General features: G+C 40.7%; 1 protein-coding gene across 1 annotated transcript; it reads left to right on the forward strand.

The window, feature by feature from the left end:
• PWP1 (PWP1 homolog, endonuclein) lies at positions 1–16,517 on the forward strand. The gene is made up of 15 exons (XM_085049695.1): positions 1–119; positions 202–260; positions 1,478–1,635; positions 2,070–2,155; positions 3,617–3,713; positions 5,262–5,372; positions 6,134–6,264; positions 6,829–6,902; positions 8,992–9,088; positions 9,939–10,000; positions 11,723–11,834; positions 13,089–13,179; positions 13,565–13,686; positions 14,127–14,232; positions 14,956–16,517. The coding sequence occupies exons 1-15, from the start codon at positions 54–56 to the stop codon at positions 15,069–15,071; spliced, it is 1,488 nt and encodes a 495-aa protein (XP_084905821.1). The 5' UTR covers positions 1–53; the 3' UTR covers positions 15,072–16,517.
• Positions 16,518–16,776: the final 259 nt, after the last annotated feature.

A 16,776-nucleotide genomic window follows, 5' to 3' on the forward strand; every position in this document is an offset into this window, starting at 1 on the left:
CCGGTGACGTCAGTGTGGCGCGCCGGGCCCGCACGTGTGAGGGTGGCGGCGCCATGAGCTGCCCGGTGCCCTGCGCTGCCTGGGTGCGGCGCGGCGTGGCCAAGGAGACGCCCGACAAGGTGGGGCCGCGGCGGGGATGGCGCCGAGCGACCCCCGCCCGCCCCCGCCGCCGCCCTCACCCGCTCTGTGTCCGCCCCGCAGGTGCAGCTCAGCGAGGAGGAGCTCAAGGGTCTCATCGAGGAGGCGCAGGACAGGCTGGGGTGAGCCGGGCGGCGGGAGGGACGGGCTGTGTCTGCCGGGGGCTGCTGGGTGCGGGGCTGCAGCCCCCGGGCCCCGCGGAGGTGGAGGCACAGCCCGGGGCTGCAGGCCGGCTGGGGCAGCAGCGGCTCGGAGCGGAGAGCGGCAGCAGGCAGCAGAGTTCCCCCTGGAGACACTGCCGAGGGAGCCTGGCGGCCGGGAGGGGCGGCGGGCTGGGGTGCTAGCAGAGGGACATCGATGGAGTCCGTCCTGCTGTCGCCGTGAACGTGACAGCACGGGCTGTGTTCCCATGTGGATCCTCAGCTGCCTCCTGGATGTGCATTTCGGGGCTTGGCCCCCCCTGGAGCTGCTGTTCCCGCCTGCAGTGGGAGTTAGGACGCTGGGGTTGGAGCCGTGGGTGTTTGGAGAAGTGGCACAGCCAGATGGGAGTGCCAGACTGACTGGGGAACAGTGATGCCGAGGGTGTGAGGTGACAGGGCAGGTCTGGAGGCCTCAGCGGGGATCAGACTGACGTGGTATTTATGCTTTGGTAAAAAAGGCAAAACATCACTCAGGAGTGTATTTATGGTTCACAGAGACTGGGGACATCACAGCCCTCCCCTCAGCACTGAAAGCCCCTAGTTATGTAGTTGTGTTGAGGTTGGTCACTCTGCTTTTAAGAAAATGTATAACAGAAGGGACTTATTTAGGAAACATAACCTATAGAAGACAAGAAAGAATTCTCCTGAATTCCTTGCATACAGAATTGTTGCCACAAAGTTCCGAACTTTCTAGATGTGGCATAATTTACCCCATAAGAGACATCCACAGGATGTCCTCATGTAATGAATTCTATGTTATTTTTACTTTGCTTAAGTATGAGAAAGAAATTCCTACATTGAAGAAATGTAGGAATCCTCACACGTGACAGTGCCTGTGAGTGGGGAAGAAAAGGAAGGAATGACATGGACACGTGTGAGTGTGCAGAAGTGAGGTGAGAGAAAGGGACTTAGACACACAGCTTGCCTTGTTGAGGAAAATTTATGCCATGTTTTGTCATGAAAACTTTCAAGGAAAAGCTTCCTTGAAGGAAAAGATCAAGAAGGAGTAAATGGATTTCCACATTATTTGCATAAAGACTTGAAACCCACATGAGCAGCCAGGGCTGTGTGCTGAAATCTCACCTGGAATTGTTCTGTGTGTCTGTGAGAGTTTCTCAGGGCTGTGTATCTCTTCACAGGGATGCTGCTGGTGGCAGTGATGAAGGCCAGGCAGCAAATGACACAAATGCAGCAGTTCCTGGCAGCAGCACCAAGTCCTCCCAAAACAATGAAGACCTGTCTGATCATGAACTGGATGAATATGATATGGACAATTATGATGAAGAGGAATACACAGGTAAGAAAAATTCGTATGTGAGGTGTTCAGTGTGTGTAAAGAACTTTTCAGCTTGTTGTTCTTATGACCTTAATACCCTAAATCTACACAGTATTAAGTTTCAGATGCTGGAAGTTCACATTTTTAATGATTTTCTTGCCCCATCATGGGAAGTCATTTAGTGAGGGAAACAGTTCAGTGTCCCCTCCCTGATGCTAGAACTGAGAGCATGCTGGAAAAGTTGTCACTTTGCTGTAGTGCTGGAGCAGAGCAGCTGCAGTCCCTGAAAACACTTGAGCAATTTAGCTTAGCAGGGTACTTACGTTTGGAACTTGGATGTTTATTTAGCCCACTCCTGGTGTTCTGCTAAATAGGTAATGCAGGTATTGGTGCAGGAGTTTCTAACTTTGCCTGTCACTGATGTGTATAAAAAGTATTCTGAAATTCCCATGTAGGTGATTTAAAACTTGGAGACTCTTTGGCTACTCTGGCAGTATATGGGAGCAATGAAAACGATCCTTACATCACTCTAAAAACCACTGTAAGTACTTAAAAAATGTTAAATACCTTAAACAGCATAGACTTCAAAATAAGTTACATTTTCCATATTGCCTTGTGGTCCATTTTCAAAGGTGTGCCAGATTTTTGGTTGGGTGGTGCTTTTTACTTTTAAGGTTGCTTTTTGCACTTTCTTCTTTCTGTGCTTTTTGCATTTCAGTTGGAGGTTAAGGTGAACTGACTCCTTAGTTAAACCACTCCATTCTCTGGGTGGAGGGGTTTTTCAGCTGTCTAGTAGGACACAGAAAACACTTGAAGAAATAACAAATCTGAGGCCAAAATTAGAAAATTTCCCAGATTGCAAGACTCTTGCAGCTTCCACCAGTTTGTATAAGAAGTCAAGCTGAGGTGGACTCAGGCAAGGTGTCAATTAAGGATATGGCATGAGGAAATATATCCCCATTAAGCCTAGATGCTTTATATATATATAGTTTCATTTTATATATATATTAATTATGTATATATTTATAAAACATATATATAAATATTTCCACTCAGGTGGGGAATGTCTTTGCAGGAGCTGGGCTTGTAGATATACAGGAAATTAACACCTTTTTTTCTTCCTGTGCTCAAGTTCTTTCCCCAAATTCTGAAAGTTCTTCAATGTGCATTTTTCTCTTTTGGTATTTACTGCTAGAACTGTTGAAGACTAAGTATTGTGTAACCTTAATTAATTCAAAGAACTGTGGGACTTGATAGAATTCAAATATTGAAATATGCTTGAAATGAATAAAAAATAAATTAAAATCTTGCAATGAGAAGTCCAGTAAGTCTTGTGTGTGTTGAAGATTGGAAGGATGGCACTCTGTGTAAGATTATTTACTTACATACAGTTCTTAATTTTTCACTAACAAAAACACCCAAATTCCTCCCATTCCTCAGCACAATGAAAATTAGATGAGAGGTTATATCTGTTCTGGTTATATGCCCAGTAAAACTGTAGGCAGTACTTTTTGGGAAATATTTTCCAGGAAGTAGACAGTGGAATTATTTCCTGGTTGGGAGGAGCATTGCAGCATCCTTATTGGGTAAAATGCTTATATAGGGTCAAAGCACAGGAGCACAAGGGAAATAACCTTTCTTTGTGGGCTCCTGGTGGTGGTTTTCTTTTCAGCAATCAGCTGCATCATGATAGCCTTGAAATATGGTTTCATATTTGACAATTAAACACCTCTGCAAATCCACCTAGGTTCACATAAAAGCCTTGCAATCTAATTTTATGACTGTTCAGTCTCCTGGGATCAGGTCTGGTTCCTGCCTTTCTCTCTTTATCACCATGGGATGGTTTTAGGTGGGTGGGCATCAGGGTGTTGAATTCTGAGTGTTTTCAGTCGTGGCTCAGAATTACTGATTCCACCTTTTGAACATGTGGTTTTGAATGTGTGGTTTTGTGCTTTTATGTGCATTGCTCACCACCCCTTGTCCTCTCCTTTTTGCTGTTCAGGAGCAATACGAGCAGGAGGACTTTCTCATTAAGCCCAGTGACAATCTTGTCCTTTGTGGCAGAGTTGATAAAGACTGCTGCAGTTTGGAGGTCCATGGTGAGTGAAATGGGGTTTGTTCTTTATGGTTAGTGCAGGGAATGTCTTGCCTAGCATGAGCCATATGGCAATGTTGAAGAGGGAGTTGTTGGGTTGTTCTGGGGAAGGATTTTTCTCCCTTTCTGCCCTGTCCTTTTCCATGGCATGGTGCTTTAGCTGCTTTTCAGGACTAGAGTATTTCCTGTGGAGTTATTGTTATTTAAAGGATGCCTTGCCTCTTTCAGGCTGTATAGCAATTCCTTTCCTCATTTCATTTCTTAAAACATTTAGAAAACACCATGGCATTTTTATTCTCTGAATATACCCTCTTTCTTCCAGTCTTACTTTCCATATCCTGCAAGCATCCTCTAGTGTCTTGTTGTTTTGGTTTTTTTCCTTTGGCTTTCTCCTTGCTTCTTTAAATGGCCTTTCCACTGCTAGGACTGGAAGAGCCAGCACCTTTATCATTGTGGTTTAAGAGATAATCCTTACTAGGGCTTTGTTACAGCTTGTTCTAGCAGTAGGTTTCATTTTGCTGTTTAAAAGGTTTTTCTGTTGCAGCCAATACTATTGAATGTGCTGAAATTGTCATCTTTTCTTACAGTGGTTTTTTTTGGGAATGTTTCTGGCTGCTTGTGCTATGGTTCATATTTCTGTTGGCAAAGTGTTTCATTTTAAGCAGCCAACATGACCAAAATGTGTGAAAGCATCTCTTCAGATACCAGCATGTGGCATTTCCTGTGTCTGGAGGTGTTTACAATTTTTATTAACTGTAATTTTATACAAAATATAAACTTACAAAACAATAGCAAAGGCTTCTGCAGTTTATAAAATTGGGTAACCTTGTCTTAGTTGGCTACAAACTTAGTTAACTGAAGATCTGAGTTAGTATCTGAACATCTGTCACATGCACTTAAAAATGGCACAGTGATTTTGTGTGTGTGATAAGATGCTATTAAAATAATTAATGGGTTTTCTCTGCTGTCCAGTTAATAACTTATTTTATTATGAGGAGAAAACTGGCTACAGGGAATTTGTGTTTACTGTATGGCTGCTTTATCAAAACTTTTTCTGTATCTCAGTTACCATCTGCTAAAGGTAATTTCTGACTTCTTCACCTCCCTCTAGTTGTCTTTTTACCTTCATTTCCCCTTCAATTTCATCTGGAATGATTTGTTTTTTAATTGCTAATCCTGTAAAATGAATGTAGATGTAGAAATCTGATGTAGAAAGTGCTGGATATGGAGCATGCATTATGAAGAGATCTTACAAACAACGTAGTGTGGTGTGCTGGGGATAAAGCATCAAACCTTTATAAAGCTGAACTTGTCACTTCTTTATCTAAAGTACGTAGGAGAATGTTTGTTTTGTGTAATTCTGTGAAGGACAACATTTGTACCTGGAGGGTCTGATCTCCACAGTAAAACTCTGAGCACTCTGTGAATTTACATTCTACATCTCCCTGACAATTCAGTTTTTGCCACAACTGCCTTTTGCAGTAGTGAGCTGTTTATAGTTGGTTGCTTTCCCTCTTCACAGATGTCTTGCATAACTGTAATTATTTTTCAGTTTATAATCATGAAGAGGACTCGTTTTATGTACATCATGACATTATCTTGCCTGCTTATCCTCTGAGTCTGGAGTGGTTGAATTTTGATCCTAGTCCAGATGAATCAACAGGTAAATTACAAAGGGTACTGTAAGTGTCCAATTAAAGAATTTTTGCTTGAAAAGCATGTAAGTATGATGCTGTCACTAAATAATTTCTTCAGTGGTATAAAGAGAAATAAAATCAAGATGTTAATATCAAGATAATATTGACTTGAGATAACCAAGATGTGAACATCAGGTATTTTTGCTTGGTGGTATAGTCATCTTAGTGATGCTGCTGTAACAAATGATTTTACTGAAATACTGATTTTAGTACAAACAAATTATTGTCAGTTAGCAGACCAGAGCAATCTCTAAAATCTGCTTTATTTTCTGTTTGCAGATGAAAGGTTTTTGTTCAATCTCTTTATGTCCAATGCAGTTGATTAAATTTAAACCACAGCAAAATTTATATATATTTATGTATTTAGTAACATCTTTGCTGTGTTTCACTGATACTTTTTTTTCCATAGCACAGGGGATATGGTTTAGTTTTGGTTTGTTTTTTCCTTTAAAAACAAACAAAACATGCAACTTCATACAGCGTCTTTGAACAGTTACTTGTTCTGAAGGGGAAGGACAGCAAGTACATTTTTTCTGGCAACATCTGCTGGCAGCTGGTATTTTTAAATTGCTTCTTGTCAGTTATTAACATAAATATGTTCAAATAGAAGACCGTGGCATGTAAGTTTTACTTAATCAAAGAAATAAGCAACAGCTGAATTGCCAAATAATGCTGTTTCATAACTAAATAATTGTGGTTGAATTTGGTTGGGTTTTTTTTTTTGCAGGAAATTATGTTGCAGTGGGTAACATGACCCCAGTTATTGACATTTGGGACCTTGATGTAGTAGAATCCTTGGAACCAGTCTTTTCTCTTGGAGGCAAGAAAGAGAAAAAGAAGAAAAAGAAAGGAAAAAAAGTAAGTGTTGCAAAATAGTTTCACCTGGTTGGATGGAGGAAATTTAGAGCAGGGATAATGCGATTTTTTTCTCCCTACAATATTTGAAATGCTAATTGTTCTCTAAATAACTAAAGCCTGGAATTAAGAGCAGAAGAGGAATGGGGTGGTGTCCCAGTAAACTTTGAATCTTAACTTTTTAAAATTAGAAGTTGCAGGAGCTGGCAGTTACAAGGACCCAAAGCTCAATTAATTGGGAGGAGAGACAGGGAACTGCCAGGAGTGTTTAGAAAGAAGCTGGAGAAGTTGCACATTAGCTGGAAATAATGAGGTTTCTTTTACTAGCCTGAAGGGAGTCACCAGCTCTGTAAAGCCAGCAGCTGGAGCAAGCTGGGATCTGGGGTAGGAGGCAGAATGCAGGTGGTGCAGAGATGTTCTCTCAAAAGATGTGCTGCACAAGTGAGAGTAATTTAGTATGAAGCTGTTTGTGAAGTCTTTAGGGAATTGGTACTAATGTGGAGTAATGCTTGATTTACGTTGAAGCTGTAGTTTTCAAAAGTCTGCTTATGTCTTGTGTGTACGCAGAGTTTATCTTCAGAAGGGACTGTGGAAGGACATAGTGATGCTGTGCTTGATCTTTCATGGAATAAACAAAGCAGGTAAAGAATACTTGAATAACAGTGGATATTACAAATTTGTATTCTTAATTAGTCATGCAGTTTTCTCACAAAATCCAAAACCTGAGAGCACTGCTGAAATTAATCCATTCTTAAAAATACACCCATGTATTTTTTCTTAACTAGAACTCTTGATTTTTAATTTTTTTAAAATACTTGTATATTGCTGCAGATCACTTTAATTTGCAGGCTGTCCAGATGAAGGCAGGGCAAAGGTGTGTCTGAACCATTTGATAAATTGTCTACATTTCACTTGTTCAGCCTGGAGAAGCAGAAGGGCTGCCCTGAGCTATGCTGGTCTGCCAGTGCCCTAAAACACCATTTCAACAGAGACAGATTTATAGAAGAAAGTCCTTGCTTGCCATTTTTCTTCTTCTGCCTTTTGCCCCAAAGCTGTGAACAGAAAAGAGAGTGTAAAAGCCCTAATAGCACAGTTACAGAGCTGCCTCTGTCCTCTAGGCAGAGCAAATTCCCTGTTGCCTGAATGAACTAGAAATGAAGTGCTGCTGTTGAAGCAACACAAAGCTTGCCCACCTTGGGGCAGAGATCAAGGACAAAGCCCCAGTGCTGACTGAAGTAAAGATGCTGCTGGTTTTTTATCACTTAGGTGGTTGTTCAGAGTTCATCTGTCAGAGGATCCTCAGCAGGGGTCTGGAAACTGCTTCAGTCAGATACAGGCTGTTTTTTCTTAAATTTTATTTTCTTGCTGTCATAAATGCCTCTGCCTTTGAAGATGTACACAGCCAAAACTGCATATTCTGATGAGCAGGTGTGAGCCTTCACTTGTAATGCTTTCTTATCTAGATGCTGATGGAGAAAACACCCACACAGACCTCAGCAAATGTATATAAATTGCAGTCTTGATTTACAGGGTAGTGTCTGTGGTTCTTAAATTATACAGATATGCACAGGGTGTGACAGTGATCAGTCCATCAGTCTTACCACAAATAGCTTTCATGGACCTAGAAATGGTTGTCTGGTGATAATAGAGAGACAAGTATAAAAAAATTACAGCTTTAACAGTTAAGTCTGAAATGCATCATTCTGTAATATGCTGAATTACAAATTCATTGATACTGGTAGATCTTTCAGGAAATAAAACCAGCAGCTTATGGACAAAACAAGGAACTCCTTGGAGCAGCTCATATTTAAAATTTTTAATTGTTGTTTCTTTTAAGCAGGGCAGGTTGTGACAGCTCTCTACAAATAACTTTCTGCCTGTAGGTCATAGTGGTGCTACTGTAAAATGTTCTTACAGCCTTCACTGCATTTTCCTAACTTCCCCTTGTAACATTGCTTGGGAAAACAGCATTTCCAGGAGAATGTTAACTCTTTCAGTCAGAGACACTTGGTTAATATAAAAAGGGAAGAAGGGAGTAGTTTCAATCAGAAGCAGCATGTTGAGGTAATAGATGTGATTTTAATTGCAGTAAAGCAATTGTAGGAATTGTGGTGTGTGTTTGACAGGCATTTGGGAATGTTTTGATTTTTTTTTAGTCAAACTTTCAGGCTTTTTTATTGCTCTTAACACAATTGGTCAAATTAAAATTGAAATGTGGGGGTCTAAATTAACTGAAATTTTAGTGGTTAGTTTCAGCAGTCTACAAAGGGTATAGTGTTGTGTCTTCAGGAGGTATATAAACAGAGAGCAAAATATTTAAAAAACAGGTTTGTCAGGCTCTTGGCTGTATGCATATGCAAACAGAACAGAGCAGCATAGGTAATATTTCAGAATACTATTTAATGTCAAAGGAAAGAATGTGCTTTAAAGCCTTTATTACTTTGTTTTGTTTGAGAAATCTTTGAGTAAATGGTGTATTATGTAATGTCAGGGGGAAATGGAAGCAGAACTGTCATTGTTAAAGTATTCTGCTAATGCAATATAGCCCATTTGTAATCTTTACTTAAAACTTAGAATTGCCTTCAGGGAGTTGTCCTTCAGGCTTGAGAGAAATAATTTATAGACCACAGTGTACTCATTTTCAGAACTGGGCTCTGGATGTATTTTGGATTGTTAGCCATTATTTGTTTGTATAAAGAGTCTTAAAGCTGATTTTTGATCCGTTTTCAGGAATGTTTTAGCAAGTGCCTCTGCTGACAATACAGTGATTTTGTGGGACATGGCTGTAGGGAAGCCAGCAGCCAGCCTGACACTACACACAGACAAGGTATGGACTAATTGCTGTGTTTCTTGCACTGTAGAATACAGAGAAAAAGTGACTGCAGTTTTTCATTAGCTACTTTGGCAGTGAACCCTCAGAACTGTGCAGAATTGTTTAAATTTATTATTTAGTTGCTTTTGCAAACAGCACTCTATTTGCCTTTTAAAATGCTATTTAACCTATCTTTTAGAAAGTTAACAAAGATTGGTAAAAGTTTTCAAAATGCCTTTTGTGTGAAACCCTAATGGTGGGGAATGTAATTGTGCTGGTATAAGCTCCAAAAATAGATGTCTGAGCATAGGTCAAACTGTAACTCTCCCTTAAGGGAACAATGAGTGTCAGTTACAGTTTGTTCTAGGTGAAAAAGGTTTAAAATAAATGATACTAAAATACCATAGTGATGGGTAGTTCAGAAATGAATTAATCTCATAGTAATTAAAATACGAAAGCTAGTTATTAATAGCTGTAACCTTATTTTGCTGCTAACAAACTCACTGCCCTTGACAAACTCCTGATTTTCATTTTTTTGGTAACATCTGCTTTTTTTCCCCCCAAACTGGAAGCAGATACTCTTTTACCTCCCACACTTTTTTTTTTTTTTTAATATCTAGGGCAGAAAGGGGGCTTGGGGTTATGTTCAGTTAAATTATATTGGAAAATATCTTGCTTTCACCAGGTGGGAGTATTTGAAATAATGTGCATCTCTTGCACTGTTTTATGAGCAATCTGAGTATCAACAACTAAATTGGAGGGTTTTTTGGGGAGGAATATATGCTGGCTTGGGGGAGGGATGGTTGTGCTTTGTTCCAAGAAAGTTCTTGTATATGTGTGTTTTATAAAATCTTCCATTATCTAGGTCCAGACGTTGCAATTCCATCCGTTTGAAACTCAGACCCTCATTTCTGGATCATTCGATAAGTATGTCAGGGTAATATTTTCAAATGTTGCACATAGGGAGGCTATTCCTATTCAATTAAGCCTTTTCTTTCCTTTTTTAAATAACTGTGCCATTTTGAGTAATGCTGTTGTTTTTTTCCAGCAAGGAAGCCAGGTTTATATGTGGCCAAAATTTCCTAACCTCTTTTTCAGAGGTAGCAAATGCTTTAACCATCTGGACTGACATTTTCCATGCCAGGTGTCTGTCTGCTCCAAACTGAATTTATTTCTTAATTTGGCCTTGTGGCATTTTCTGCACTGGGAATGTGTCACTGTTTATTCCTGTGAAAATTTGTCCAGGTTTTGCCAGCCAGAAAGGCCAGGGTGGAGGCATGAGGGAGTTTAAAATCGCAGTTCTCTCCCTGCAGCCTCTCTAGGCACAGCCAAAGTGTAATGGGCTGCTCTCTCCTGTGATTGCAGCTTGGAGATGCTGGGAAATGGTTTGGTCTGCACACTTGGACTGCTCTGTAGCTGCCAGTTCTTATAAGTCCTGCCAGCCAAAAAACATCCTCTCTCTTCTCCCATCTCAGTGGAGTAACTTTGTAATTTTGTTCAGTCACCGTGATTTTCTTATGTTGTTTTTTTTAACTCTGTTTTTAAGATTTTATCCTTACATTACAATATTTATAGACTTGCCAATCTTTAGCCAAGCCTTTGAGTTCTCTGGCTTCTGTTCTGCACTTGCTGCCTATGCTGAAGTGGAACTATTGGAGGAAGATCTTTTGCTGATGTTAGGAAGCTGCTTCTGTATGTTTCCTCCCTCTTGACTTCCTTTGATAAAAGGAAGCCTGAAGTCCAAGCAGTGACAGCTGCTGATCCCTCCTCAGCTGGCCTTTGGCTGCATGGACACCTTTAACCTCTGTGCGATCTATAAATTAGCAGACTGCCCTTGTGGATTTTCCCTGCAAAGCCTTGCAGGACCTCAGGCAATTCAGTGAACGCTGGGAGATGCCTTCATGGCCTGAAAACCAAACTGCTAAAAAAACTGTTGTGTGTAAAATGCCTGGTAAAAGAGCTGGGAAACCTACATCACATTTCTTTAATTGTAGGATAGAGTGGGAGTGGGTTACACTGAGGATGTTGATGGTGGTGAGATAATGCTGGAGTGACATGACCACTCCTGCCTTGCATTTGCACCCAGGAGTTAGGATAGATTCTGCAGCCTCTCAGCTGAGCACTTGCCTGTAAAGAATCCCAGAGCACCCATTAACTCCCATCCACTCTTCCTCCTTTGTGGAGTAGTGTTTCTCCAACTATTTGTAAAGATTGTTGGGGTTTTTTTAAATTATTACCTTTTATTAAGCATATTTGAAAATGTATGCATATGTATCACAAAATTATTTCCTAATTAGTGCATCATTACTGAATTGTGTTCATAATTAGGTGATATATTTGCATAATTATGGTCTGCTGTGTGGTAAGTATCTTATGTATTGAGTAAATTCAAGCTCTGTTTGCTTGGTTTCAATAGAAGGGCTGTTGATAACCAAGATGGAACTTTGAAGCATATGGAAAAATCTCAGGCTTATCTGGAAGATTTTAATCTGTTACTGCACTGGAAGACTAACTAGTGAAGTTGTTTCCATTTAATTTTTTAATTATAGCTCACATGGAGCTCCTATAGATGCCAATGGGAAAACAGACAATGTGATGAAGTGTTGTGCCCTGATTTTTCAATTTGATTTCCTGTCCCTTTCTCCCTAGATCAGCAGTGCTGTATGACTGCAGAAGCCCCCAGGACAACCATCGAGTGTGGCGCTTCAGTGGGCAGGTTGAGAGAGTCATTTGGAATCATTTTTCACCTTGTCATTTCTTGGTGAGTACATGCTTTTCTCTTCTGGTTGATTGTTGCCATGTCACTTAGCCTGTATTTCTGTGTTCAGAATGTTTCTGAATCAGAATGGAGCCACTGGACATTCAGATGGTTTGTGCTGCTTGTTATAAAAATGCAGTCTGGGGGAGGATGTTTTTATGTAGTTTTTTCAATCAGTATCTCTAGACCAGCTTCTTACTTGGTATCTCCATTGTGAAAGTAGCAAAGCTATTGATGCTGGTGCTTTTTCCCTCCAGAGGTGGCATCTTAGTCATGTTGATGCAGTGTTCAGTGGCTGGGATATATTTTTATTAGCACAGTTGCTGTTGTTTTTCATTTAATGAAGCTGGGAAGTAGCTAATTAGACCTAAGATCCTGGTTATTAATTCAGTGCTCCAAGTCAGAGCTAGAGGGCACTGTCCTCCTGGATGGTGTGATCCATTCTTTTTTAGGTCAGAAAAGTGCTCTGAGATCAAGTCTAAATATTAACGCAGCACTGCCAAGTCCACCACTAAACCATGTCAGTAAGTGCCTCATCTGCATGGCTTCTGAATACCTCCAGGGTGGGGATTCCACCACTTCCCTGGACAGCTTGTGCCAGTGCTTGACAACACTTTTCATGAAATTTTTGCTAATATCCAATCTAAACCACCCCTGGTGCAACTTGAGGCCATTTTATGTTGTCCTATTGGTTGTTACCTGGAAGAATAGACCAACAGCCACGTAGGGTATAAAGTAAATACCTTGGTTTTGTTGAGATTTTTATAAAACTTTTCAACAGAATTTAAAACCAAATCTTCTCTTTTGTCTCAGTGGCTGCCTAGTTCTCTGCTGCTTTGTGTATACAGCCAACAGAAATGGTTGCACAGCTCTGTTTGATTTATGATGTGGATCTCCCCTGTTATAATCACACATAGCTTTGCTCAGGACCATGATGTAAACACCAATGGCTCCAAAAGCTTTGAACTGACAGTGAAGAGACTGCAGCTCTGTATTTCATTGCCTGACCTGAGGACCAGGCTTAGTGGGGCAACTGTCTTCAAAATTGAGGTTCATAGAACAGCTCAGGCATAAGCTGGGTGGAGTCTGACTTTGGGTGTGCAGGCCTGGGAACAGAGGAACATGTCCTAGGGAGATGTAGTGTCTGCCTCAGATCACAGTTATTTACCACAGGGTAGGTATTAGTTCACTGGAGGTTTTATTTTCCCAAATGAGTGACTGTGGCTGTTTGTTTTTGAAATGTTGTGGTTTCCTTAGGCAAGCACAGACGATGGCTTTGTGTACTGCTTGGACGCTCGCTCTGATAAGCCCCTGTTCACTCTGAAAGCTCACAATGAAGAGGTGTCAGGTAAATCTCCTGTTTGTGTCCTGTTTGTCCCCAGAGGACAAGGCACCTCTGGAAGATGCCTTTCATCCATAGGACTGAGGTCGTGGTGATTCCATGTTTAACAGATAAGTTGTGCATATTAATCATGGTAGCTGGCATGGGAAACAAATCCCTGCTGAGAGGATTGGGAGGCAAAATAGGCCTGCATGGTTCCCTTGGCTCTCCCTGCAGGGACCAATGGCAGCATGGAAATTTCATTAATGTTTTGCTCCTTTGTTCTGGAATGGAGTTTAGTGCGAGGAGAATACTGGGGTTGTTCTCTTGTCTTCACTTCACAATGTATCCTCATCTCTGTGAAATAGGGCTTGCCTGTTGCTCTCACACTGCTGCACTCTTGATCTTCCAGGGCTACAACTAAGCAGTCAGATCAAAGGGTGCCTTGTGACATCATCTGCTGACAAATACGTGAAAATCTGGGATATCCTGGGAGACAGACCAAGTTTAGTGCACTCCAGGGATATGAAAATGGTATAGTAATATTTATTTCTTGATTCTAGTAAGTTTTATATATAAACTCTGTCTGCTTATTCTTTTTTTTTATCTAGTTTGAATCTTGTTTTCTCTAACATCTCTTAGGGGAAAAAAATAACATCTGTATGTTCTGGGTAAATCATTCTCATTACAGTGCAGCATTCTTCATGGAACTGGCAGACTGCTTCAAAGCCTCAGACCCAAATTCCAGATACAATGTTGTGAGCACAGCTATGGTTGCTCCAGCTTGCATCTACGACATTCAAGACAAAGATGTGATTATAATTATAATGAAAGGCTCTTGCCTTCCATTTTGTGTCTTTACCAAAGAACTTTCAGAAACTTAATTACATTTGATAAAACTTGCTTGATGAAAATATTTTCAGATGGCAAATTCATTTTAGGATGAAAAAAAATTCTTTCTCCCCCTCTTCCAGGGAGTTCTCTTCTGTGCAGCTTGCTGTCCTGACTTGCCCTTTGTTTTTGCCTTTGGAGGAGAGCGGGAAGGGCTGCGTGTTTGGGACATAAGCAAGATTTCTGCAGGTAATATTCTCATTTCTTTGAATGTTGTGGTTCTCTCCTTGCTCACAAGGTGTATTTGTATTCAGTAACATATTGTAACTCTTGACAGAAAACTCGACTATTTTTAAATACTCGAAGACTGCATATGTGGTCATGTTTTCAGCTTCAAAAAATGTTGTTTTTTTTCTAAATTACAGAACTTGACACGATTTATTTTCTTGCAGATGAAGCATAATGCCTTGTTCCTTATAATACGTGGGGGTTTTTTTTCCTAATGTTCCTGGTGGGATTTGGTATCACATCTTTTGAGTAGTTGTGGGAGGAAAAGTGAGGACTGGTTTTGATGAATTATTGTAGCTACCTATAACTAAACAGCATGATTTTCTGGAGAAGGCCTTTAAGAGCCTGGTGGGAACCAGAGACTAAAACCAGAAATAAATTATTTAAACTTAATGATGTGCTCTTCAAACCTCATCAATTTCACAGTACTTAGGTACAGGAATTATGCAGAGGGAAATCTCTAGATGCTCTAGGGGAAAAATAACAGAACTTGTAATTGAAGTATCATATGCAGACAATTGTTGTGACCTTTAAGCTTCAACTCCTTACTTGGAGTAAGGGGAGGAGGTTTGAAACCACAGCAGGTTAGGATTTCCATTCCACTGTGCTCACCAGGCTGTACCTGCTGTACTCCTTTATCCTCTGGGAAAGTAACATCTAAGCTATCCCCTGTTTGTGTTGCAGTGAATGAAGTTTTTGGAAACAGAGAGAGGCTCATCCTGGCTAGTGCCAACTCTGTGGCTTCCAGCTCCACAGCCAGCAGTAGCAGCAACGATTTGGAGACAGCAATGGAATCATGATGGACCAAACATCAAAAAATCAAAGTAATTAACGGGACTACAACTAATGTGTATTCTACAAATGCCCCTTTTTGGTGACACTCTGGTGTCTTGCAATCTGCAGGCTTCTTCAGACAAACAAAGGTGGTGGTGTGGTTAAGCTTTAAGCTCCTGCCTCCCTTACCAGCTCTGAAAGATTGAATCACTGACTTTAACCTGAGATAATAATCCCTGAAAACAGGGGCTACCATATGTAAAGCTGATACATAAAATGAAAGTCACTAGAAAAGTATTCTGTGACTACCAGAGGTTTGCTGAATACTGCAAAGACAGTTTTATCTTCTTCCTTCTAAGGGCATAAGGAAAAATATTTCACACAACAGTTGTGTAATAAATAAACAAAAGCTGAATTAAATTACAAGTGTAAATAGAGAATTTATCCTTAATTTGAGGCTAAGGTTTACAGATTTTAAAAGATCTTTCATGTAACTTTTTAAATCTTACGTAAGAGTAGTTCTCAGGCAATAAACTGGAGTCTCTAAGCAAAATCCTGAAATGTATTTCTAATATTGATACCACCAATATCAAACCAGAAATAACCCAGTTCTGTCCCACTGAGACTAGGAGTTTCTTTTTCTAGGTTCCACACCACCTGAAGCTTAGTGATGTTGCACATAGTACTGGGTTTTTCTTCACACTCCAGATGTAATATATTTCAAGAGAATTTGAAGAGAGGCTGTCAGGACCCAAAGTGAGGGCTGGGATCCCAGCTGGTCACTGTACTGGTGAAAAGCTCTCTGTGTTACATTCTTAACTCTTCCTAGACATTTCTGCCTGACACCTGAAGGCACAGAGGAACACTGTGCTTGTCATTTTGAGTCTAACCACAACTTAAACACTTTGTTTCCAGAATCACCAAGCTAATCAAGGGATGTGACTCCAACAATTTGCTCACATATATAATGTAACACCCTGGTGCCTTACCTCAGGAATTGAATGGATGCTCTTGAGCACTTGCCCTCTGCACACACTGCAGGTGCCTGTGGAGTGTTCCTGCTGCAGAAATGCCCTGGGTGTTAAACCACAGGTGCCAAAGCAGCTGTAGGATCACAGTGGTAGCTGACAAGCTCTTCCCCCTGCTTTCCACCCTAACTCATTGTAAGTCATTCTGGTGAGGCAAAGCAGGTAAATTGTGTTCCTACAAACTTCAGCTGTTTCTAGTTTGGTGAAGGTGTTCAGCATGGCTCTGCAGGAACCAAGAATATTCTGGATGTGTTGGGATTCCTGCCTCCATCCTGTCTCTGCAAAGCAGTAGTGAATAATGTGTGGACAACAAATGAACAACTGCTTTTGTGAAGCTTAAGGTGAAAGTATCAGAACCACATCTCTTCAAGAACCACCTCTACTCTCCACTGAAAAGCTTCAAGTTTTCCAGAGCTTTAATTTTAAATAAATGCTTTGTCTTAAGTTCTTTGAGGGTAAGTGATTTCTCTTATCTCTACCTCCTAGTAATATAACTGGCACTGTAGCTTTCAAAGTTGCTTTTTGGTTTTGGAAGAAACTGCATTTCTGGAAGCCATATATCTTTCCCTTTACTTACCAAGATCCCAGCACGTCTCTCTGGAGATCAGTCACACACTGATCTGAGGGCAAGCATTTTCAGGTTTTAAGAACCCTGGGAGCTCTCTAGGAACTACACTGTACAGGGAGAGGTACAGCTCAGCTT

The sequence above is a fragment of the Lichenostomus cassidix genome, chromosome 1Ab (assembly GCF_008360975.1).
Source record: "Lichenostomus cassidix isolate B80296 chromosome 1Ab, HeHo_3.0, whole genome shotgun sequence".
NCBI lineage: Eukaryota > Metazoa > Chordata > Aves > Passeriformes > Meliphagidae > Lichenostomus > Lichenostomus cassidix.

Excerpts from the sequence above, each read along its gene's own strand:
- PWP1 (XM_085049695.1), top strand. The coding sequence starts at position 54 with ATGAGCTGCCCGGTGCCCTGCGCTGCCTGGGTGCGGCGCGGCGTGGCC. Across the intron at positions 3,714-5,261 it reads CTGCAGTTTGGAGGTCCATG|TTTATAATCATGAAGAGGAC; the intron begins GTGAGTGAAATG and ends ATTATTTTTCAG. Across the intron at positions 10,001-11,722 it reads ATTTCTGGATCATTCGATAA|ATCAGCAGTGCTGTATGACT; the intron begins GTATGTCAGGGT and ends CTTTCTCCCTAG.